At 43.5% G+C, this 25,525-nt stretch overlaps 1 protein-coding gene across 1 annotated transcript in view; it reads left to right on the top strand.

Annotated features, from left to right (window-relative positions):
- LOC117743999 (dystrophin-like) overlaps positions 1–25,525 on the top strand; it is a 216,510-nt gene that overhangs the window by 13,229 nt on the left and 177,756 nt on the right. The window contains 5 exon segments of the mRNA XM_034552044.1: positions 10,709–10,837; positions 14,067–14,162; positions 14,787–14,885; positions 16,294–16,475; positions 21,843–21,993. Of these exon segments, the coding sequence (XP_034407935.1) occupies positions 10,709–10,837; positions 14,067–14,162; positions 14,787–14,885; positions 16,294–16,475; positions 21,843–21,993 (657 nt within the window).

Genomic DNA, 25,525 nt, shown 5'->3' with positions numbered 1-25,525 from the left:
CAAAGCGGCGCTGTCACCACCTCCTTACATCAACACCACACCACCACCACCTGAGACTCAGGGAGGCACAGAGATTTTCGCAGATGACACAAATCCAAAGTTTGATACAATTTGCTTGAAACTAGACAAAGTCAGCTTTACTGTGACATTGTCTGGAAATAGAGGGGGGAGAAGGGATAGACAGTGAAGGATAGGAAGTGAAGGAGGAGATTGATAGCGGGAGAGAAAGTGCAGAGACAGCGAGAGATTAAACTTTTACGATGTCTTTGCTGGAGTGGTTGACTTGGTTTTTAGCGATCACTATCGTCATAGAAAAGGCAGCTTGGGAATGTCAAACAAGCGGGATCAATCAAAAAGTGAGTTTTCCCACCAAAATAAAAGCTCAAACAGAGCTCAGCTGTTTGAAAAGGTGGCATTTTAAAGGTACTGTAACAAGTTCTAGGCTGTCACATGCAGGTTTCTCCCCCAACACCAAAGGATGAGCATACAAACAGATATGTTTAGTAATATTCTTTATTGTCTCTCGACTGTGCCTCTGCTCCCCTCTCTCGTGCCTCCAACTGTATGCCCCATATATAGGGCAGAGTCACTCAGGTCTTGATTCCCTGCAGCTGAGGCCAATTAGGCCTATTCCTGGCACCTGTTCCCTGAAGCACTCCCCCACACCCCTCCGCAGCTGAGCCTAACCACGCCTCAACCACCACAGGTACATTCATTCCTAAACTGTGCACAAACTCAAATTATACACTTAAAGCCAAAGTATGTGGACACTTTGATCTTTTCTTGGTTTTGACATTAGTGGTCTTCCATCTTAGTGGCTTCAGTTTTGCTTACCTTTTTCTGTTTGATAACCATTTTCTTGCCATAAAACAATATAGAAAGGCTTTGGAATGGATAAAGCTTTAGGCTGACAACCCCTCAAAGATGAACAGACAAAATACATTGTTGGCCCATGCTCTCAAGCAGGAAGCAGACATTTTCTGATCTGACGCCACTATATATTAACAGGATGACATTGCCGTTTGAAAAAAGTGTTTCATGATCTTGCACTACTTTGTTGCAATGTGCAAGATGTGATTCCATGCAATCTAAATGTTCATTATACAAATCATATATCTATATATATACACTCTGGTAACCGGTCAAAATGACCCAGCTATTGTATAATCTTTGTGTGGCATTTAGGCTTCAGACTTTCCTCCCCGATAACGCTTAGAGTTAGGACTTGCTCAGGCTTGCCTATTTCTGCTATTATTAGTGCTCCTACTGCTATTACTACTCTCATTATACGGTATATCATTTCTGTCATAGTTTGCGGACTGAAACCAGAAAAGTAGAGGCTGTCAGAGGAGCGGATTTGTTCCCATATGGATACAAATTTGTGTTCACATACCTTTGGCCATAAAGTGCCTTTTATTACACCTGAAGAGGCAGGACTGAGATTCCCAACCGAACCACTTACATCGAAATAGCTGTAAAACCGACTGAGCCATGCTCAAGAGGTTTCATCAAAACTGTGTTTACCACACGCTTAATGACTCATTTAGTGAACTGATTTCAATGACAAAAAGTCATAGTCAATCCATATGACAGAAATGATACATACAGTATAATGAGAGTAGTAATAGCAGTAGGAGCACTAACATTTCGCAAGAAATTTAGATGGTGTATTATATATATATATATATAATATTACCGGGAGTGAGATGTGTTAACGAGGTCAGTTTGCTCCTGCCAAGGGGGGTGGGAGGGTGAGGGGTTGGAGACACACAAAGAGAGCACAGGGTGGGGTCGGGGTGGAGACATAAGGAGAGAGCGCGTGGGGGGAATACACACAGAGAGAGCGCAGGGGGGTCCATCCTTCCTTCCTTCCTTCCTTCCTTGCCTCCTTGCCTGGCTTCCTTCCTTTCCTTCCTTCCTTCCTTCATTGCCTCCTTTCCTGCCTTCCTTCCTTTCCTTCTTTCAATTCAATTCAGTTTATTTAGTATACCCCAATATCACAAATTACAAATTTGCCTCAGAGAGCTTTACAATCTGAACACATACTACATCCCTGTCCCACGACCTCACATAGAATCAGGAAAAACTCCCCAAAAATAACCTTTCACAGGGAAAAAAGGGAAGAAACCTTCAGGAGAGCAACAGAGGAGGATCCCCTCTCCCCGGATGGACAGATGCAATAGATGTCATGTGTACAGAATGAACAGCATTACAAAGTTACATAAACACATTTCATGAATATGACAATGTATGAATGGAGCTCCAATCCATGAAACAGAAGGAGGTAGAGAGGAGGCGCATCAGCAGGGCCAACGCGGGAGGCCGGCTCACCAGGCATCAGACACCTCCAGGTCCAATGGACCCTATGAAACGTGAAGTCACAACGACTTCGGGGATAAAGCAGAGTTAATAAGGTGCAATGGAGAGATGTAAATTCATCCATAAGGAGAGAGAGAAGATGAGATAGGTGCTCAGTGTATCCTAAAACATCCCCCAGCAGCCTATAAGCCTATAGCAGCATATCAAGGGGCTCGACCAGGGCAAACCTGATTCAGCCCTAACTATAAGCACTATCAAACAGGAAAGTCTTAAGTCTATTCTTGAATGAGGTGACTGTGTCTGCCTCCCGGACTGAAAGTGGAAGCTGGTTCCATAAAAGAGGAGCTTGATAACTGAAGGCTCTTGCTCACATCCTACTTTTTAGGACTCTAGGAACCACAAGTAGCCCCGCATTTAGTGAGCGCAGCTCTCTAGTGGGGCAATATGGTACTACAAGCTCCTTAAGATATGATGGTGCATCACCAATCAAGGCTTTGTAGGTGAGGAGAAGAATTTTAAATGTGATTCTTGATTTTACAGGGAGCCAGTGCAGAGCAGCTAATACAGGAGTAATGTGATCTCTTTTCTTAGTTTTTGTGAGTACACGAGCTGCAGCATTCTGGATCAACTGGAGGGATTTAATAGACTTATTAGAGCAGCCTGATAATAAGGAGTTGCAGTAATCTAGTCTGGAAGTAACAAACGCGTGAACCAGCTTTTCTGCATCTTTTTGAGACAAGATGTGCCTGATTTTTGAAATGTTACGTAGATGAAAAATACAATCCTTGAGATTTGCTTAACGTGGGAGTTAAAGGACAAGTCTCCGTCAAAGATAACGCCTAGATTCTTTACAGTGATGTTGGATGCCAGGGAAATGCCATCTACAGAAACCACATCACCAGATAATTGATCTCTGAGGTGTTCAGGGCCCAGTCAAATAACTTCAGTTTTGTCTGAGTTTAACATCAGGAAGTTGCAGGTCATCCATGTTTTTATGTCTTTAAGACATTCTTGAATTTTAGCGAACTGGTTGGTCTCCTATGGTTTGATCGATAGATATAATTGAGTATCGTCTGCATAGCAATGAAAGTTTATGCATTGTTTCCTGATAATATTGCCCAAAGGAAGCATATATAAGCTAAATAAAATTGGTCCAAGCACAGAACCTTGTGGAACTCCGCGATTAACGTTGGTGGTAATTGAGGCTTCATCGTTTACAAATACAAATTGAGATCGATCTGATAAATAGGATTTAAACCAACTTAGTGCGGTACCTGAAATGCCAATCGACTGATCCAGTCTCTGTAATAGGATGTCATGATCAATGGTGTCGAACGCAGCACTAAGGTCTAATAATACCAGTACGGAGATGAATCCTTTATCTGATGCAATTAGGAGGTGATTTGTAATTTTCACCAGTGCTGTCTCTGTGCTGTGGTGTTTTCTAAATCCTGACTGAAACTCCTCAAATAAACTATTCCGATGTAGAAAGTCGCACAACTGATTTGCGACTACTTTCTGAAGGATCTTAGAGAGGAATGGAAGGTTAGAGATTGGTCTGTAGTTAGCCAACACCTCTGGATTAAGAGTGGGCTTTTTCAGGAGAGGTTTATTTACAGCTACTTTGAAGGAATGTGGTACATGCCCTGTTAGCAAAGACACATTAACAATATCCAGCAGAGAGGTGCCAATTAAAGGCAACACGTCTTTAAGCAGCCTCGTTGGGATGGGGTCTAAGAGACAGGTAGACGGTTTAGAAGTAGAAACCGTTGAAGACAATTGGTCTAGGTTAATGGGAGAAAAGCTATCCAAATATACACCAGGGCATACGGCCGTTTCCAAGGCCACTCCTCTTGATGACAGATCGGCAGTAGTTGAGGGCAAGAGATCATCAATATTGCCTCCAATAGTTAAAATATTTTCATTGAAGAAGTTCATGAAGTCATTACTACTGAGGTCTATAGGAATACACGGCTCCACAGAGCTGTGACTCTCTGTCAGCCTGGCTACAGTGCTAAAGAGAACCCTGGGGTTGTTCTTATTTTTCTCTATTACTGATGAGTAATAGGCTGCTCTGGCATTATGGAGAGCCTTTTTATATGTTTTAAGACTATCTCGCCAAACTAAGCGTGATTAGCGTGATTCTTCCAGATTGGTGGAACGCCATATGCTTTCGAGCTTTCGTGAAGTTTGCTTTAGGTCGCGGGTCTGAGGGTTATACCAGGGAGCAAACCTCCTTTGCCTCACTGTCTTTTTCTTCAGTGGGGCTATCAAGTCCAGTGTCATTCTCAGTGAGCCTGTAGCACTATCGACAATATGATCAATCTGGGACGGACTAAAGTTAGCACAGGAGTCCTCCGTCACATTGAGACGTGGTATTGAATCAAATGCAGAAGGAATCGCTTCTTTAAATTTAGCTACAGCACTGTCAGTTAGACATCTGGTGTAGAAACTTTTGACTAACTGTGTATACTCCGGGAGTATAAACTCAAAAGTTATGAGGTAATGGTCTGACAGAAGAGGGTTCTGTGGGAAGACCTCCAAATGCTCAATGTCAATGCCATATGTAAGAACAAGGTCGAGGGTGTGGCCAAAGCAGTGAGTGGGTTTCTGTACTCTCTGACAGAAGCCAATCGAGTCCAACAATGAGATAAATGCAGTACTAAGGCAATCATTGTCAATATCCACATGAATATTAAAATCTCCTACAATAATAACCTTAGCAGTTTTAAGGACTAAACTTGATAAACACTGAATTTACATCTGAAAAATTCAGATATAAATTCTGAATATGGACCTGGTGGCCGGTACACTATAACAAATATAATTGGCTGTAATGTTTTCCAGGTTCAATTCAATTCAATTCAGTTTATTTTGTATAGCCCAATATCACAAATTACAAATTTGCCTCAGAGGGCTTTACAATCTGTACACACTCAGATATAAATTCTGAATATGGACCTGGTGGCCGGTATAGTATAACAAATAGGATTGGCTGTAATGTTTTACAGGTTGGATGTGAAAGACTAAGAACAAGGCTTTCAAATGAGTTGTAGTTTAGTTTAGGTTTAGGATTCATTAATAGGCTTGAGTCAAAGATGGCTGCTACTCCACCTCCTCGGCCGGTGCCTCGAGGAATGTGAGTATTAATATGACTTGGAGGAGTTAATTCATTTAGGCTGACATATTCTTCATGGCTTAGCCAGGTTTCAGTAAGACACAATAAATCAATGTGATTGTCTGATATTAAATCATTTATTAATACAGCTTTTGATGACAGAGATCTAATATTTAGGAGTTCACATTTAATTCTCTTGTTTTGTTGCACTTTTGAAATAGTGATGTTAAGCTGTATGAGGTTATTTTGTATGACTCTTCTTCTGGTTACTTTTGATTTAATTAATTTAAGTGGCCGTGGGACAGACACAGTCTCTATAGAGTTAAGGTTAAGGGTGGGTAACTGCTTGAATGGAAGTGCAGAGAAGGGTGGAAGACTACAACTCTGCTTCTGCTTCCTGATCTGAACTCTGGGTCATGGATTAAGTCCGTTAATCAACTTGGCCATGTTTGCAGAAATGAGACGTGCTCCATCCAAAGTGGGATGAATGTCGTCTTGACTCATCAGATCAGGCTTTTCCCAGAAAGTCTGCCAGTTATCTATGTAGCCCACATTGTTTGCTGAGCACCACCTGGACAACCAACGGTTGAATGACGACATGCGGCTATACATGTCATCATTGATCAGATTGGGGAGAGGGCCAGAGAAAACTACGGTGTCCGACATTGTCTTGGCATAAGTACACACCGATTCCACATTAATTTTAGTGACCTCCGACCGCCGCAGTCGGGAGTCATTACCGCCGGCGTGTATTATAATCTTACTGTAGGCTCATCTTTAGCCAGCAGTTTTAAACAAGATTCAATGTCGCTCGCTCTGGCCCCCGGGATGCATATGACTTCGGTCCCTGGCTTCGCTATCTTCACGTTTGGAGCTACTGATAACCAGAGTGGGTTTCTCAGCGGGTGCGTCGCTGAGTGGGGAAAACTGGTTCGAAACGTGAAGAGGTTGGTGGTGCTCAGTAGACTTCTGTTTAGACTTAAAACTTAAAAAAGAAAATGCGTTGGAATGCTAAAACCTGAAAACAGCTGAAAATAGTTAATAGCTGAAAATACCAAAAAGGGAAACTTCCTGCTGAAAAGTGTCAAAGCACAGAAACATTGACCTGAATTGCTGACAATCCTTGTAGTTGAAATGTATAACAGTAAATAATAGAAGCAAAACTCCATTATCTAAATAATCAAAGATATGAATCACAATCCAAGAAATGAGAGAGAGGGAAAAAGAGAGAGAAATAAAGTGAGAGACAGCCGCGCATGACAGCTGTTTCTCCTCTGATCTCTCTATTTAAAGACACAAACACACGTCCGCGCGCGTTTGTGTCTTTAAATAGGTGCGGCCGTTCATGCACGCGCACAGACACATGCACATAGACATACACAGTCAGCAGCCTGCAGTTGTCTGTGTCTGTGTGGCCCACAACATCATATAAATGAGAATCTGTGTGTGTGTGTGTCTGTCAAACTGCACTAATTAGAACGCCTGTGTGCTTCCAACATCAACGGTTGCCATAGTGATAACTTCAAAGGGACAACAGTTGCCAGGCAAAACATGGCATTAAAGCTAGGAAACACCTATCTAACTGCACTGGGGTCGGGGTGGAGACATAAGGAGAGAGCGCGTGGGGGGAATACACACAAAGAGAGCGCAGGGGGGTCCATCCTTCCTTCCTTCCTTCCTTCCTTCCTTGCCTCCTTGCCTGGCTTCCTTCCTTCCTTCCTTCCTTCATTGCCTCCTTTCAATTCAATTCAGTTTATTTTGTATACCCCAATATCACAAATTACAAATTTGCCTCAGAGAGCTTTACAATCTGTAGTCAGTTAACCGTAGCTCTATTTCTTTCGCCAATATTTTTTGAGAGGAAGGATGACTTGATGAACAGAAACTGTGAATGGTGGGACTGTAGTGTAATGCATGTGTCTCTAGCGGTGATTTAGAAATCAGGTACCACTGTCTGTGAGAAATATTTTTGGAGGGAAAGATATAATGGCGCTCCATGGGGCAGAGAGGTGGACTTGCTCTCTCGTTAAGGCTTCTCCGGACAAATGTGTGAAACTGTTGGATTCCATTGTTACATGTGTACGACAAGCACAAGATTCCCTACTACTGTACCATAAATAATGTCTAAAGAGTGAGAATTGTGGCCGTAGTGACGATATACAAATCTTTTTTTCACAAGATCCTGAAGCTGCTCTCCCCTCTGGCGATGACATCACAGCTCTAGCCTTACCCACACACACACACATTGAAAACTCTCAAACGACCTGAAAAACACATACAACTAAAACGGGGACAGTTATAAGTATAAAAGCAAGTATAAAAGCTATCATAGAAAGCTGAATTATAAAGTTAAAGCTGATGATTTTTTCAACATTTTAAAGGTGAAATGGTGTCTTTAGCTGAAAGTATACGGACATTGTACGCTTTTAAATTTGAAAAAATGTAAGCATGTTTGAAGTTTTCCTCCATAGTATCCCATTATTTTTTATCCATGGCCTTGTTGAGAGGCGTGTGGAGATAATTCTCTAAATCACAGATATGCAAACTCTTATCATGTTGCGCCACTAATCAGATGAAAAAACTGATGCCTTTACCGACTAAGTCGTTTAAGCACATTATGGTCTAAAACTTATCATTTTATTTTTTTAGTAGGTAATCTTATAACAAATTTGAATGTTTCTTCATGTAAATGTGTTCTAAATGTGGCCTTGACTGGCATCATGCATGATTATTTTTGGAAGGATTGGTTCGGTTTAAGCAACAGTCTATAACATAACAAAATACAGAAAGTGGGTGTTTACATAACGTCAAGTGAAGTTTGGTGAAAAGTCACCATTCTAATAACTATTCATCTTTAAGGCCTTTAGATCATCCTTGAACAAGATTGAAGTCGGAGTAGTTCTGTGGGAGGAGTCCGTAAATGTATAATGGCAAAAAATGACAAAATCAAGCAAAAAACTGCAAAAACGCCCAACTTTGGCGAATTATTGTAGCTATTGAACTATTGTTCAAATCACACGAGATTCTTTGTGCATGTTACAGGATGCAATGTGCACATACACTGCAAGCTTCGAGTGATTAGTCCCAATAGTGTTGAAGTTATGAGCATTAAAAAACAAGACACACCCCTAAGAGGTTCATTGGTCCATATATCCTTACCCAATGAGATATCAAACAACTTTTATATGGTAGGTGAGCTGGCTTAAATTATGATCGATAGAAAGTTTGGTATGAAACGGACACAGCGTGTATGAGAAGTGGCCAATTATGTGTTTTTCACAAAATTAAAAATGGGGGAAAATCTAAGTAGGCAGAGCTCGGAGAGGCTTTTTTGTAAAGCAGGTGTGAAGCATTTCAAGTCAATCGGACATTCTGGTGAGGGGCATCGCCCGTCAAACTTTGAGAGGGCGCTAGAGACCAATTTAAAAAAAACAACATTTTACTCCTTTAACATACGTCTATTTTCACCAAGCCTGACAAGCTTGCCAAATTTGGTGAGTTTTCGAGGCTGACAAATATCCCCAAAATGCGCCCAATGTACAAAAATATTCAGAAGAAGAATATGAATAAAAATCCTAGCAATTTCAATATGGTCCTCTCGGACAGACTTTGTCAGTCGCTCAGACCCTAATAATACATTTATTTGCGTGAAACTAGAACAAATTTTAAATACTTAATAACTAGATAATACTCTTTTTTTTCAACCGTTATTAAGTGCCAGTGAGAGAAACAGTCTACTTATTTTAGCTTTTTGAGTGGGATTAACAATACCGCTAGCATAGCTAGCCACCTAGCTACATCCAGGAAAGAAAAGAGAAACAGAAAAGTAGCTACAAGATGTCTATTTTTTTCAGTGCTCTTCTAGTGAAACCCCCAATGAGAACTTGTAATGAAGCTAAAAATCTGTCAATTGCTTTCTAGCCAATAAACAATAGTAAATTGCTGAGGACTAGGATTTAACAGAGCAGGATGTTGATGCCAAACACAACAGTGGTCTCCTTCCCTGGAGAGAAAACAAAGTGTAAAACTTGCTGGCTGCTCAACAACACCAGCTTTGAATGCGCTACACTGTCTGTTGTCCAGCTTCTGCATAACACATCTGTTCTCTCTCTGTCTCCCTCTGCCCTCTCTCATGTCTGCATTATCTATAGCCGGGTTTCCATCCAGTGACATTTTGAAGCATCAAATTTGAAAAACACAAATCCCTAATCCGATTGAACGTGTATTCACCTTTGCAAAAACAATGTCAGCAGTGGTAGAAAGTAAACTACTTACTTGAGTCTTTTTTCCATTCTATGCTATTTCATAATACACATCCACTATATTAAAGATTGAAGTATATTTTGCTTATTAGATTTTATTAAAGAAATTAATGATCCACCTCTAAAATATGATTGTTTGGTAAATATTCATTCATAATACATTCAATTGCAAAAAAAAGAGCACTGTGCAAGTGGCAACTGAAAGATAATTTAGAGAAGAGTCAAAGCAAGCAGAACATTACCTCAACTATGTCAATTGTACAACAATATTATATCTCTGGTTTGCTAACATGAACCATAATACAGTCCTGGTCATACCAGACCAAGTAAGGCTGGTGCAGTAAAACTAGGATAGTAAATTGATCAAAGGTGTGTTTATTTTTCAAAATCAACTTTTCATTCATAAGAGGAATAATGTGTTGTTTCTTCTTTCTCAGGTTACATAGTCTCTCTTAAGTAAATTTTTTCTCTCAAGGAATTAGTTTAAGTAATGTTTTAGTCCACAACATCCTTCCTGAACGTTATAAGCTGGCAACATTCATAACATTTGCTGAAATGCAAGTAAATAAATTTTCGAGACTTTCTATTTTTCTTGTAAATGTGTTTTTCGACACCCTGGTGATAGGAATGCACACCATCTGTAATTTGTTTGTTATTCATGCCGTTTCGAAAGGTACCTAAAATGAACTTGACATTTGGATGGAAACTTATGGAGAGCTTATGTGTGATTATTCATGTTCCTTTTTCTCCTGTTTTCTGCTTCTCTTTCTCATCTCTCCTTATATTCATTTCTCATCACCATTTGCTCCCCGTTTCCACTCTGCCACTTCACTTTCTGCTCCTTCTTCCTCTGCATCATTTGGCTTTTGAATCTCTTTATATTGTTTTGCTCTGTTTTGCATCCTTCCGGCTCTCTTTTTTTCTATCGTGCTCTCTTTTCTCGCCTCTCCTGCCAACTCTGTCTCCCTCTTCCCCTGTTCAATTCTATCTCTCCGTCTCTCTTTCTCAGATCACAGTGAGTGTGGCTCAGGGCCGAGTGCGGAGTCCCTCCCCTCAGCCTCGCTATAAAAGCTATGCCTACACCCAGGCTGCATATGTCAAGTCGCCCGAGCAAAAGAGGAGGCGTTTTACTGATCAGGTCCGTGTCTCACAGCGCTAACACTTCACGCCAAATGTCCATCTGTCTGTTTTGGCTGCACACCTGTTGTTTTTGTATGTCCTTGTTTTTCTTCGACATGTCCATTATAATAAGTCTTCAATATATATATATATATATATATATATATATATATATATATATATATACATTAGGGCTGGGCACGTTAACGCGTTATTAATACGTTAATGTAGCAATCCATTAACGTCGACAATGATTCTATCATGGTCGTCAACCCCCTCCCTCTAGCCAAACATGGGGAGGCAGTGTGCATGCTGGTCGAGCTGCGTGCCTGTGATTGGTGGAGCAGAGGGGAGGCAGGTTTGACCTGTTCTGGGGACGGGAGTGAGTTAAGCTAATTAGACGAGTACCGAGTTGATGAAACTGAGCGCACACTGTGCTGTTAGCGTAAGAGTGCCTTGTCAATGTTGTTGTTGAATCAATCAAGTATTCCTGAAGGACGTCAATCCGTCTCCGCGCCGCGAGTGAAACATACCCAAACATTACCATAGTGATGAACTGAGAGCTGCATTCACATGCTTTGACTGTCATGAAAACAGAAATGAAATTACTGAAATGTTACCATAGTGATGAACTGGGTGCTGCATTCACATGCTTTGACTGTCACAAAAACAGAAGACAGACATGTTGCAGAAATGTGCACGCATCATTGTACTCATGTTGCACAGCAGTGGAACTTTTCCAATAAAGTCAGCACACTTAGCACGAATAGTGCATGAAATATGATGCTGCTGCAAGACATCTGCCGTGTGAACACGTGCCCTGCGTCGCGCACACCTCCTGCAGGAGGCTGACAGTTCTCTGCGTCCAGCACTCTGTCACAGTGTCTGCAGAACAGTGCGTTTGACAAAGTCCTGAACAAATGCAGAATAGTTGTGGGCCACTTCTAACACAGTCCAGCAAGTGTTGCTGAATTAGAACAGCAGCACATTGAACATGGACAAAGGAATGGATAAAAAAGTTGATGTTAAAAGTTAATTTTGTTATTGTGTAACTGCTCAACCTGCATCATTGAAAGGGTTTCTTTCTTTGACTGAGATTCTCAGAGATTCTCTAGACCACTTTAGCTCACTCTAACAGGGACCCTAACTACTTTTCAGAAAAAAAGAAAACTTTTTATATACTGTATGTATGTGATACTAACTTAGCTTTTTTATTTTTCAACCCATTTTCCCCATGTTTTTGTGTCTTAAATGACAAATGGGGACACCATTTGTTTTTTTAATTGGATCAGTATTGAAGGAAAAAGCTGCAGCTGCTGAACTGCTGAAATAAAAGCCTTGAGGCAACTCCTCACCGTCAATGTACATCCACCAAAAATGTGTTTTTTTTGCAATTTAGATATTATAAGTTTCTGAAAAAAATATAGACAAGACCCTTCGGAGACATAAAACCTTTTTCTTTACTCGCTTGTGTCTAACCAAGTCTCGCTTAAGGAGAAGTCTCGTTCTGAAAATCTCGTGTCGCATCCATATCATCGATTTCAGCTAAACATTCAGCCACGACATTGAATATCTTTTAGATAACACAGAGTTATGCGTTGCGTTGCATTCTGTTCTCCCAACAACAAACTCTGACAACACCAGCACTCCTCACTGCAGCTCCACCGTTCTGGCAACAAGTAACATGATGATTTGGACGTTGAGGAATTGGGCGATAAGATTGGGGAGGGGAGGTTAATTGGTCCAATAAACAGCAATCTTTCAGCCAGGAGACCGCGGTTGGTACCCCGTGTAAAACGGGACGTCAACATTGATGTTTTTGTCACGTAACTTGCGTACTTCAGTAACATGGATACTTCAGTAACATGGGTAAATTCATGTGGTTATTTTAACCCAAACGACAATCTATTCCTAAACCTATCCAAGTAGTTTTGTTGCAGTAGGGTTGCAGGCTTCTGTCGGTAAATGCATAGAAAACAAGGAGTAACTTTTCGTGTGATGACATTACAGCCTGTTTAGCTTCAGCAGCGCTCTTGTATCAACACTGTTTCAAAAGTTGGTGTCCCCATTAGTCACTCAAACACAAAAACATGGGAAAATAGGGTTCAAGTTGAAAAATACCAAAATCACTCTTTAAGAATCAAAATGTTGCATACTTTTTTAGTTAGATGACAAGATCTCTACCACCTTGGTTAACATGGTGTATTATGAGTAAATTAACTAGAATGAGGGGATATTTTGCTGAACTGAAAAAGTTGCTCTGCACATCACTGCCTTTACAAACGTGTTGTCACTGTTCATCCACTCGTCTTGTACTTTCTATATGTATTTTGTATTTTATATATATATATATATATATATATATATATATATATATATATATATATATATATATATATCCTCTGTACTCCACAACAAGATATATTTCAGTAAAGTTCAGACACTGCACAGAGACTGTGTGAAATATTTAATGTAACGGCAGGGTGCTCGATTGAACAGGCTGTAACCTGAAAAGGCATTGCGAGAAGAAAAGATAATTGGTCGGATGAGCTTCATTCAAGCTCTTTTTGGAAAATAAACAAATCTCATCGCTACAAGGTTCTCCAAACAGATTTGTACAATGCATGATCCTCACTTTGCCTCAGTCAGACATGTCTTTTATAGACAACTCAGAGCATAACGATACTATATCATTTAAAATAAAGAGTGCGTTTTAGACTGAATTTATTCTATATTTGATTACTTTTACAAGCACACAGAAGCGCACACATCAGTAATAAAAAAAAGACATAACAAGAGAGCGGCGCTGACTCAGGCCTTGTGTATCTTTCCTGGACTTCATTACCGGAGAGAAGAATAGAACGGGAGGAGGAGCGCAAAGCCCAGATAAAAAGAGATAGGTTGTTAGTGTCCAGATCTGTAGCGCGCACACAAAGAGAGATATGGGCAGAGAGAGACCCAGAAAGAAAGAGGACAAGTTGTTGAGGTTGGACAAAGGCCAGAGCTGCTTGTCGGCACCGGTAATGGCAAAGACTAACAGGCCTCTCCTCATCTCTATCTATCTTCTTTGTTCACCTTTTTTTCATGCTGCCTGTTTCCCTGCCTCTCTTTTCCCTCATTGTCTTCCCTTCCCTTTTTCTCTCTCTTCATCCCTTATTTTCCCTCTTACCCTGACACCCTCTATTCCTTTACTTCTCCTAATATCCCAATCTCTCCATTATCTCCCATTCACCCCTTCCCATCTATAGTTCCTAAGTCCTGGCCAGGAGGAGCTACAGCGGGGCCTCAGTCCTCTGCCTCCAGGCTCCACCAGCCTGGAGAGCTATCAGGCTGCACTGGAGGAGGTATGGCACTATGGTTGTGATACAGAAATGTTTTTAAAAATCTTGTATTTGAAGTATTCATCTGTTAAAGGACAAGTCTGGTGATATCCTATATACTGTATATTTCTTATTGTCATCAAATCCCATGTGCAGAACAAAAAATATATATTTTGTGGGTATGAAAGCCTGAAATATTGTCTTCCTCGGTGCCGTAGAGCTCCATTGTTGTCCACAAACCTTTAAAAACACATCTGTGAGCCACACTCTTGCATTTTGTGGCATGTTCCTCCGTTTTCATGAACACATGTACTGTAGTTTATTTTGACTCATACCTACATTCACTGTCCTTCTCTTCCACATACTCAGGAGAGCACCAAACGTGGATTAATCCACCGCTGACAATAATTCCCAGCAAATACATTTCATCTGGTTTGAGTAAAGTTTGGAGTCTCTAGGAGTCTTTAAAAACAATATATACTATATATTTGCGAGGTGATTTTAAATGTTTGCATCTTCAGTAGGAACTAATGAGCTTGTTGCTGAGAGTGAAGTCAGAAAGTATTGGTATGGGCTTTTTATGATTTGTTGACAATAAAATAGAATATCCCCAGACTTTAAGTATGTTTTGTCAATTGACATTTGTAGGTGTTGACATGGCTGCTGTCGGCTGAAGACGGGCTCCAGGGCCAGCCTCCCATCTCCAACAATGTGGAGGAGGTGAAGGAGCAGTTTCACACTCATGAGGTAAGAGCAAGAGCAATAAAGTCTTGACTGTCTTAGTTCTACTCTCAGAACAGCCTTTTTTCTTTAAACAAAGCATCTGTTCAATACCACTGTAAACAACAATTCATCCACAATACTTCATCCATGATTTAATTTTTAGAAAAACCTGTTTGGCAGGGCAAGCACAGAAATGATACTATAACAAGATGTTATTTGAACTCATAATGAGATTTTACCACCATAGGTTCTTTCAGTGGTAACAGAGGTAGTTGTAAACCCCCCAAAAAGAATGCTCAGTGGTTATGTTCCTTTTAAAACAGTGAAGTACAGATACAATCAAGCTAAAGAACAACAAATATGTTAAAGTTAATACGAGTTGTGTGTAGTTGTGTAAAATAATGAGTCTCCCTTCACTACACTGAAGGATCAGACTTGAAAAGGCTCTAATGAGTGTAAAGTGTTCCATTATCCAAAAAACAATCTCTGCTATTTGTTGATGGAAGGCGAACAAACATCTGGAAAAATGGTCGCAGACTGAAAATAAGACTGAACAGGAACAAGAAACTGTATTGTGTTGGGGATTTAGCTAATTCCTGGGTGCCTGAAATAGTAAGGTGAGGCTTCTCTAGACAGTTTAAATGTATTGCATGGAAGTCTATGAGAACGTTGACCTACTTCTCACTTGATTTATTCTCTCAGTAAACATTATAAACATGAGTTTATAATGGTCCCATTTAGAGTAAAATAGACCACTAAGCGGAGTATGTTTTCGGGCATGCTTACTGTGGTTGCGAATAAACAACATGGTGTCCGCAGTAATCCAGCAACACCAAAATCAGTCCACAAACCAATGGGTGACATCCAATGACTACATCCACTTCTCATATACAATCTATGCTTCCTCGGTGGTTTGGGTCAGTCGCGTGCGATAATGTATTTCCAACCACACCATTTGCACTTGTGTTCAGTGTGGTTACAATGCGTCTCTCTGACCACTGTCCTCAATGCGTTTTAGGGGCATTTACAGGTACTTTCATGTGGTCAAGCATTGTCTGATTGCAATCCGTTCACCCAAAAACACATTTTAGTGCAAGGTGTAAAGGGGGTATGTGAGTGTTGAATTAAGTCTGATGGATGAGGATTTATAGGATCACTGACTTACAATTGACTTTTATGCTCTCAAAATTAAATGAACTCTGACCATTTTGCTGTGAGACCCTAAAAGGATCTTATAAGAGTTAAGTAAGTGCTCAGAGGAAATAGACTAAGCACTTAGGTGAGAGCTGGAAATGTACTTTGAAGTGAATGAGGGTCATTCAGTCGGAGTAGTGATGTGAGGCACTCCTCTTCTTTTGGAGGGGTAATTCGTCAAAATGAGTGGAATCAATGTGAATATTTGTGAGAAATGTTTTGCTCTGTCTCTTACCAGGGGTACATGGTGGAGCTAACCACCCACCAAGGCAGTGTGGGCCGGGTCCTCCGGGCCGGTGCTGCCCTACTAGGGGAGGGGAACCTGAGTGAAGACGAGGACTCGGAAGTCAGGGAGCAGATGAACCTCCTGAACTCCCGGTGGGAGCACCTGAGAGTGGCTAGCATGGAGAGACAGAGCAGGTAGATACGTTATTTTTTTAAGTTTTGTACTTGGTACTGATATTCATGTTTTTATCTGGATCAATTGTAAAAAGAGTCAACAGTCTTCAAGACAGATTTTGGAAATATAATCCATGAGATAGCTTCGGGACTGTCTTTGGGAGAATCGTGACAGAATCTATTCGCCCCGAATAAGAAATTAAATTAAATTCTTTATTTTCGTTTATTTTACATAACCCAATATCACAAATTACGAATTTGCCTCAGAGGGCTTTACAATCTGTACACATACGACATCCCTGTCCCAGGACCTCACATCAGATCAGGCAAGGCAAGGCAAGTTTATTTATAGAGCACAATTCGTACACAAGGCAATTCAAAGTGCTTTACACCTACATAAAATTGTAGCGAAGAGTGCATATAAAATACTTTCAGTTGTCAAATAGAACCGTTTTCAGCCTGGATTTAAACATTGTCAGAGTTGAGGCCTGTCTCACATATTCTGGAAGACTGTTCCAGATTTTAGCAGCATAAAACTGAAATGCAGCCTCACCGTGTTTAGTCCTGACTCTGGGTACCAGCAGGAGCTTCTCAGAGCCCGAGATCGTTCATATGGCTCTAACATGTTACACATGCACTTTGGTGCTAGACCATGAATAGATTAGTACACAAGCAGAGCTGTTTTAAAGTCTATTCTCTGAGCAACAGGAAGCCAGTGCAAAGACCTAAGCACTGGACTAATATGGTCGTATTTCCTGGTTCTAGTCAGGACTCGAGCAGCAGCGTTCTGGATGTACTGCAGCTGTCTAACAGCTCGTTTAGAAAGCCCAGTGAGCAGACAAACGCATGGATTAGTCTCTTCAAGTCTGGTCTAGACACTATTCCTTTGATTTTGGCAATGTTTTTTAGATGGTAAAAAGCTGTTGATGTTATTGATTTAATGTGGCTGTTAAAGTTCATTTCTGAGTCCAATATTACCCCTAGATTTCTAACCTGATTTTTAGGTTTTAGAGAGAGAGAGTCTCAAGGTGACTGATAACACTTTCTCTTTGTTTCTGTGGGCCACAGACAATGATTTCAGTTTTGTCTGAGTTTATCCATCCATCCATCCATTATCACCCGCTTATCCGGGGTCGGGTCGCGGTGGCAGCAGGTTCAGCAGGCCGACCCAGGCTTCCCTCTCACCCGCAGCACTTTCCAGCTCATTCTGGGGGATCCCGAGGCGTTCCAAGGCCAGCCGGGAGATATAATCCCTCCAGCGTGTCCTCGGTCTTCCCCGGGGCCTCCTACCAGTTGGACGTGCCCGGAAAACCTCTAATGGGAGGCGTCCTGACTAGATGCCCGAACCACCTCAGCTGACTCCTTTCGACACGAAGGAGCAGCGACTCGACTCCAAGCTCCCCCCTGATGTCCGAGCTCCTTACCCTATCTTTTAAGGCTGAGCCCGGCCACCCTACGGAGGAAGCTCATTTTGGCCGCTTGTATCCGAGATCTCGTTCTTTCGGTCACGACCCAGAGTTCGTGACCATAGGTGAGGGTTGGAACGTAGACCGACCAGTAAATGGAGAGCTTTGCCTTCCGGCTCAGCTCCCTCTTCACCAAGACGGACCGGTACAGCGCCTGTTTTACTGCTGCAGCCGCACCGATTCGCCTATCGATCTCCCGCTCCACCTTACCCTCACTCGTGAACAAGACCCGAGATACTTGAACTCCTTCGCTTGGGGTAGGCAGTTTGCCCCCACCTGGAGGGAGCAATCCGCCGGTTTCCGGCAGAGCACCATGGCCTCAGATTTGGAGGTGCTAACTCTCATCCCTGCCGCTTTGCACTCGGCTGCAAAACGCCCCAGTGAATGCTGGAGGTCACGGTCCGAGGAGGAAAACAGGACCACATCATCCGCAAACAGCAGAGAGGCGATCCCGAGACTCCCGAACCGGATCCTCTCCGCCCCCTGGCTGCGCCTAGATATCCTGTCCATGAAGGTCACGAACAGGACCGGTAATAAAGGGCAGCCCTGGCGGAGGCCAACACCCACCGGGAACGTGTCTGACTTACTACTGAGGAGACGAACACAGCTCCTACTGCAGGCGTACAGAGACCGGATGGCCCGTGCCAACGGGTCCGGCACCCCATACTCCCGCAGCACCCCCCACAAAAACCCTGAGGGACCCGGTCGAAAGCCTTCTCCAGGTCTACAAAGCACATGTAAACTGGTTGGGCAAACTCCCAGGACCCCTCCAGTAATCTTGCGAGGGTAAAGAGCTGGTCCACTGTTCCACGACCGGGACGGAATCCGCACTGTTCGTCTTGAATCTAAGGTTCGACAAGCGGTCGGAGCCTCCTCTCCAGCACCCTGGCATAAGCTTTTCCCGGGAGGCTGAGCAGTGTGATACCACGATAGTTCGAGCACACTCTCCGGTCCCCCTTCTTGAAGATGGGAACCACCACCCCGGTCTGCCAGTCCATGGGCACTGTTCCCGACCCCCATGCGACACTGAAAAGGCGTGTCAACCAAGACAGCCCAACAATGTCCAGCGCTTTCAGCATCTCAGGGCGGATCTCATCCACCCCTGGCGCCTTGCCACCAAGGAGCTTTTTGACTACTTTAGCGACCTCTGCCAGGGATATGGGTGAATCCACCCCAATGTCTTCCGGTGCTGCCCCCTCTCCGGGGGACATGTTGGCTGGGTTTAGGAGTTCCTCAAAGTGCTCTTTCCACCGCCCGACAATGTCCCCAGTCCGGGTCAGCAGTTCCCCCCCCCCCCCCCCCCCTGCTGAGAACAGCCTGGGGTAGACCCTGCTTTTCCTTCCTGAGCTGTCGGATGGTTTGCCAGAACTTCCTTGAGGCCAACCGAAAGTCCTTCTCCATGGCCTCCCCGAACTCCTCCCATGCCCGAGTTTTAGCCTCCGCGACCATCGCCGCTGCAGCCCTTCTGGCCCGCCGGTACCCGTCAGCTGCTTCAGGAGACCCCTGGGCCAGCCAGGCCCGAAAGGCCTCCTTCTTCAGTTTGACGGCTTCCCTCACCCCCGGTGTCCACCACCGGGTTCTCGGGTTGCCGCCACGACAGGCACCGATGACCTTCCGGCCACAGCCCCGAGCAGCCGCGTCCACAATAGAGGCTTTGAACAAGGTCCACTCGGATTCCATGTCCCCAGCCTCCCTCGGGATTAGTGAGAAGTTCTTCCGGAGGTGGGAGTTGAAGACCTCCCGGACAGGATCCTCTGCCAGACGTTCCCAGTTCACCCTCACTACATGTTTGGGCTTGCCAGGTCTCTCTAGCCGAGTCCCCCGCCATCTGATCCTTTCCAGGACCCCTCCCACCGACTCCAAGAAGGCCGGATACTCCGAAATGCAGTCAGAGCCTTACTCCCCGCAACCCGTAGGCGCAGTGAGGCGACCCTCTCATTCCCCGGGGAAAACTCCAACACAGCGGCGCTCAGCCGGGGGCTCGTAAGTATCCCCACTCCCGCCCGGCGCCTCTCACCCTGGGCAACTCCAGAAAAGGACACAGTCCAACCCTTCTCCAGGAGCTTGGTTCCAGAGCCCATGCTGTGCGTGGAGGTGAGCCCAACTATATCTAGCTGGTACTGCTCCGCCTCCTGCACCAGCTCCGGCTCTTTCCCCGCTAGTGAGGTGACGTTCCACGTCCCTAGAGCTAGTGTATGCCGCCGGCGATCGGCCCGCCCAGGTCTCCCGCCTGGCCCGCCGCCTGGTCTACATAGCACCCGACCCCGATAATTCTCCCTGCGGGTGGTGGGTCCACAGGGTGACTGCTGCTCCATGATGTTTTTTCGGGCTGAGCCCGACCGGGCCCCATGGGCGAAAGCCCAGCCACCAGACGCTCGCCGACGAGCTCCCCTCCTGGGTCTGGCTCCGGGAGGGTGCCCCGGTTTCCCTTGTCCGGGCAAGGTAGCTTCAGTCCGTGGGCTGCTTATCATCAGGGTTTATTGAACCGCTCTTAGTCTGGGCTCTCCCCCGAGACCTGTTTGCCTTGGGAGACCCTACCAGGGGCTGATGCCCTGGACAACATAGCTCCCAGGATCACTGAGCCACTCAAACTCCTCCACCACGTTAAGGTGGCGATTCATAGGAGGAGATTTAGCTGGAGAAAATTGTTTTACATCCACACACTGATCTGTTCGATGCAGTGACAAAGTAAATCTACAGGCCCATATTCACCTGCCGTCAGTGACACGTAGACCTGAGTGTCATCTGCATAGTTGTGGTAGGACACGTTATAGCTGCGTATTAGCTGGCCTAATGGAAGCATGTACAGATTGAATAATAGGGGTCCTATGATTGACCCCTGGGGAACCCCACATATCAAAGCCATTTGGTCTGAGACACAGTTACCAATTTCAACAAAATACGTCCTGTCCTCGAGATAGGACTTGAACGGATATCATTTGTCACCTTGATCAGAGCTGTCTCAGTGCTGTGGTGGGGCCTAAAACCTAGACAGGAGAAAGTTAGTAAGCTGTTGGTATACAACCTTCTCTAGGACTTTGCCTAAGAATGGCAGGTTTGATATGGGCCGGTAGTTGTTCAGTATTGTGGCATCAAGACTGCTCTTCTTTAGAAGAGGTTTAATCACAGCAGTTTTTAAGGCCTTTGGAAAAACTCCCAAGAAATAGAAAAAATGGAAGAAACCTTCAGGAGAGCAACATAGGAGGATCCCTCTACCCGGATGGACAGAAGCAATAGATGTCATGTGTATAGAATGAACAGCATTACAGACTTACATAAACACATTCAATATGACAGAATGTATGAATAATTCGTAGTAGGCATGGACCATGATCCAGACCTCCACAATCCATGAAACAGAAGGAGGTAGAGAAGAGAAGAAAATGAAATGTTGATACACACTCAAACACACACACAAATGGTTTCACATGTTTTTTTCTCATCTTAATTTAGGGTTATGAATGAATTTTATCTCAATCTTAATTTAAGGTTATGAATGAAGTTTCATCTCTTTTTACACAATGGGAATCCCCACAGTAGCCAGCATTCATGGACACAAAGAACAGCGACCTTTCTAATTATGGTGAATCCAATGATAACTGACACCAAGCCAAATTTAATTAACTATTTAGCTATCTTCTTTAATAATATTCTTGATTGAAGCACAAAGCTGTGCGGACATGGCCTGGACTACCAAATATGACTTAGACAAATACAGCAAGGGGTTGAATAAGGATAGGTGGCTTTTAGAATTTGTACCAATTAGATCAGCAGGAATTACTGCTTGGGGCATTAGGATGTTGAACCAGACTTTCATCTAACCTTCTAAACTGTTCTTCAGCAAGACTCTTTTTTATGCGCGCTTACCCCCGCAGTATTAACATGTTATTGATAGCTCACTGAACTGTGTCTCACTCCCCAGACTCCACGAGGTCCTGATGGACCTGCAGCACCAGCAGTTGAAGCAGCTCACGGACTGGCTGGATTTGACAGAGGCCCGAATTAAGAGGATGGGAGCTCAACCATTGGGTCCTGACCTGGAGGATGTCAAGCACCAAGTGGAAGAGCACAAGGTGGGCAGCTGCTGGCCGGAGCTCTGTTTTTCCAACGTGGCATAACTATTCCATGTTAATGTGTTGTTATCAAGCTTCAATGATCTTGTTCATTGACTGTTTGACAAGCCTACTTAGTTACAGTTTCTGAGTCTGTCAAGCTTTACTCTTTCGCAGGACACATGCATATGGAGTTCACAACAATATTCATTCACATATTTTAATGCGCATTTTGAAGTATTGGAAAACTGTTTTTAAGCTTGCTTCAGCCAGATTTTACAAGCTGATATGAAAACAGTTACTGGCACATTTTATCAACTCGAGCTAGCCACCAATTTTAGCTTTAACATTAGCTCCCTGAGTTGAACGCAGGAAGATTAACATTACAAATGCAGTTTGAATGGTACAAATCCATTCAGCCAATGCGGGGATAGCAATATCTAAAGTCAAGAAATCTGTCTGATGTTGGCTTCACACAAACCACTTTTTTTCGTCGCTTCCACAGATTGTTCCACATTCTGTTGCCCAGTAGCTCACTCGTCAACCATGCTAGCTGTTAATTCAATAACTCCAGCGACAACTGTACATGTTTAAAGCTTTACTCCAACACCAACAACAGCGGTTACACGTTTTGTGTTACTCTAGAAACTGATACACGCATGCACACTGGTTAACTCAGTACTTAACACTAGTAAGTCTTCATTCTTTGAAAGCTAAACATAGCAAACCGACCAAACTGTGGCTTGGACCTTTGCACATTCAGCTATTTTCTCTTGTGCTGATCCTGGTGTTGTGAAAGAAAAGGCATTGATTTGCTGACTTTCAGGAACTTGGAATTGTTTTGACAACCCTGCTGCCAAAATGTCCAAGATAACAGTTTTCTGAAGTTACGTCGAATTAGTTAGCAAGCTTTTGCGAGTGATTTATTTTGATTTGAAGATAGGTAAAATATATATTTAGATGAAATATATATTGTTTAAAGGAAACTACAAAACATCTCATTTCAACGACTTTCAATGCGTACCCTTCAACTTACATCTTCTTTTAGTTTTTAGTTTACACACTTGAAGTGGCACTAAATCCTGTCAGGGCCACTTCAACTGACTCCATCACTAACACTTAACGTTTCAACTCCATTCACTGTTTAAACTCCAATTTCATTCACTTACAGTTTTCATTTTTGCATTTTAACTGCCTTCAACTTCTTTCAGTTCAATATTTCACACTGAAATGTTTTCAAGTTTAAATGTATATTATCCAAGATAATGTACATTTCAGTATTGTTACATAGATAAACTGTACAACAGTATATTTTAATCATACTTTATTTAATGATCGTATGTCCCTATTGTGTATATTGTAACATTTAAATGTTTTTTCAAGCATCTTGCACTTGTTCCAATCTGTATCATACAAATATATATCTTTTAATATTATTGATATTATAAGTATTATGCAAATGTAAGCACCTGTTATCAAGGACGTAGGTACATTTAAAATCTTAACATTGACCACAAGTGCTTAAAAGGCTCGGAAAAACATTTGAACATCTATATAGCAAACCCCCACCACATTGACTATTCACTTGGTAAACACTGAGGATTCGGATTTGTTTGCAATGGGTTCAGTTTTGTTGTTTTGGCTTCTCTGACACTTCTAAAGCGGGAAAAGAAAAATGGGTTTTGATTGGTTAAATTACCACCAATCACATTGATGAACAATTCTTCCTGAAGAGCGTGCACAAACACAAACACAATGTGCTTGCTGAAATCATAGGTTTGTCACAGAAACAAACACACAGTCGACTCAGATACTATTTATTTTTGTGTGTTTTTTTCTGCAACCGATGTCCTATTTAATTTTGACTGGGATTGCAAACCAATGGAGAGATCCTTTTGAGGAATGGAAACGTTCAGTAAAAACTTTGACAGTGTAATCCTGTTATGCATCAGTTTTATACAACATGAAACAAATTTAACTTTTGCATTCGGGTAAGGATTTGGTCATTTTTGCTAGAGGCTTTGACGAGACAATCCATTTATTAACACTTGTTAAGGAATACTGTAACAGGTTCCCTGTTACCCAGAGGCAGCAACACAGCCCGATGTATTTCACAATGCGTTTATTTGCAACACATCACCATACAGGCTCAGTGACAGCTCCTCGCCTCCTCCCCTCTCGCCTCTCCAGTCCCTCCTGCTCTTTATTGGGGAAGAGACAGACAGAAACCACACCCCCGCTTCCACCCACTCTACAGCTTGAGTCTAACCACACCCCACTGCCTTACACCTCACCGCCCGTCTTAGGCCTCTAACCTACTTCGACGCATCAGTCTGCAGAGTAAAAGGAAAGAAAAGTTAGGTGTTGTGAAGGAGTGGTTCCCCACAGAGAGCTTGTGTTACCTTCTCGAACACCAACTGGCACTGCTGCTTCCGTCACACTGGACCGGATCTGAGGCACCCTTTCCGGGTTAGGTCAGTCAAGGGGCTGGTCAAATCTGCGAAATTTGGAATGAACCGCCTGTAGTAACCCGCCAGACCCAGAAACTGCCTGCACCTCTTTTTTATGTCTTGGGTGGCGGGCAGGCGGCGATGGCGGCAGTCTTGTCTACCTGAGGGCGCACCTGCCCGGCGCCCAAGTGGTACCCCAGATACCGTACCTCCCTCCGTCCAACTGCCACACTCCCCTGGGGTGGCAGTCAGCCCCGCCTGCCTCAGGGAATCCAGCACGCGCCCACCCGCTGCACATGCTCTGCCCAGGTGGTGCTTGGGGGATGATCACATCATCCAAGTTAGGCGGCAGCATATGCAGTGTGCGGACACAGCACCCGGTCCATGAGGCGTTGAAAGGTGGCTGGGGCCCCGAACAACCCAAAGGGAAGCGTTGGTGAATTGGTGCAAATCAAACGGAGTGGAGAAGGCCATTTTTTCCTTGGACTCTGGCGACAGAGGAATCTGCCAGTAGCCCTTGGTTAAAATCCAGGGTCGTAAAAAAAACGCGCAGTGCCCAGTCGGTTCAGGAGTTTGTCGACCCGGCGGCATCGGGTAAGCATCGAACCTTGACACATCATTCACCCTGTGATAGTCCACCCTGTGATCGTTCTTGACGACAAGGCTACACCAGGCACTGTGTGACTCTTCAATTACCCCATCTCCAGCATAGCAGCCAATTCCCTCAGAACCACTTTTCTCTTGTGTTCAGGTAACCTGTAGGGCCGTAACCGCACCGTCACGCCCGGAGGAGTCTCAATCTGGTGCATGATGAGGTTTGTGCGTCCTTGGCAGGAGAGAGAATATGTCGAAAACTGGTCTTGCAACTGGGCAATATCTGTTCTCTGGGTTTCGGAGAGATGGTCTTTACAAAGGATCGAGGCTGGATTGGTGGTTTTTGGGACCTCCGGCCCCAACTCCTCTCTCTCAGATACCGCAGACACAGAGAAACAGACTCCGCCTCCCTCCACTCTTTTAGGAGGTATGAGGTGGTAAATCTGTGTAGCTCCGCCCTGTCAGAACACTCTCCCGGCGTGAATTGTCTCAGCCTGGCCCCTCTGTCG

This window comes from Cyclopterus lumpus, chromosome 2, assembly GCF_009769545.1.
Source record: "Cyclopterus lumpus isolate fCycLum1 chromosome 2, fCycLum1.pri, whole genome shotgun sequence".
Lineage (NCBI taxonomy): Eukaryota > Metazoa > Chordata > Actinopteri > Perciformes > Cyclopteridae > Cyclopterus > Cyclopterus lumpus.
Note: the sequence above shows the minus strand (reverse complement) of the source record. Positions and strands in the feature narration are given on the sequence as shown.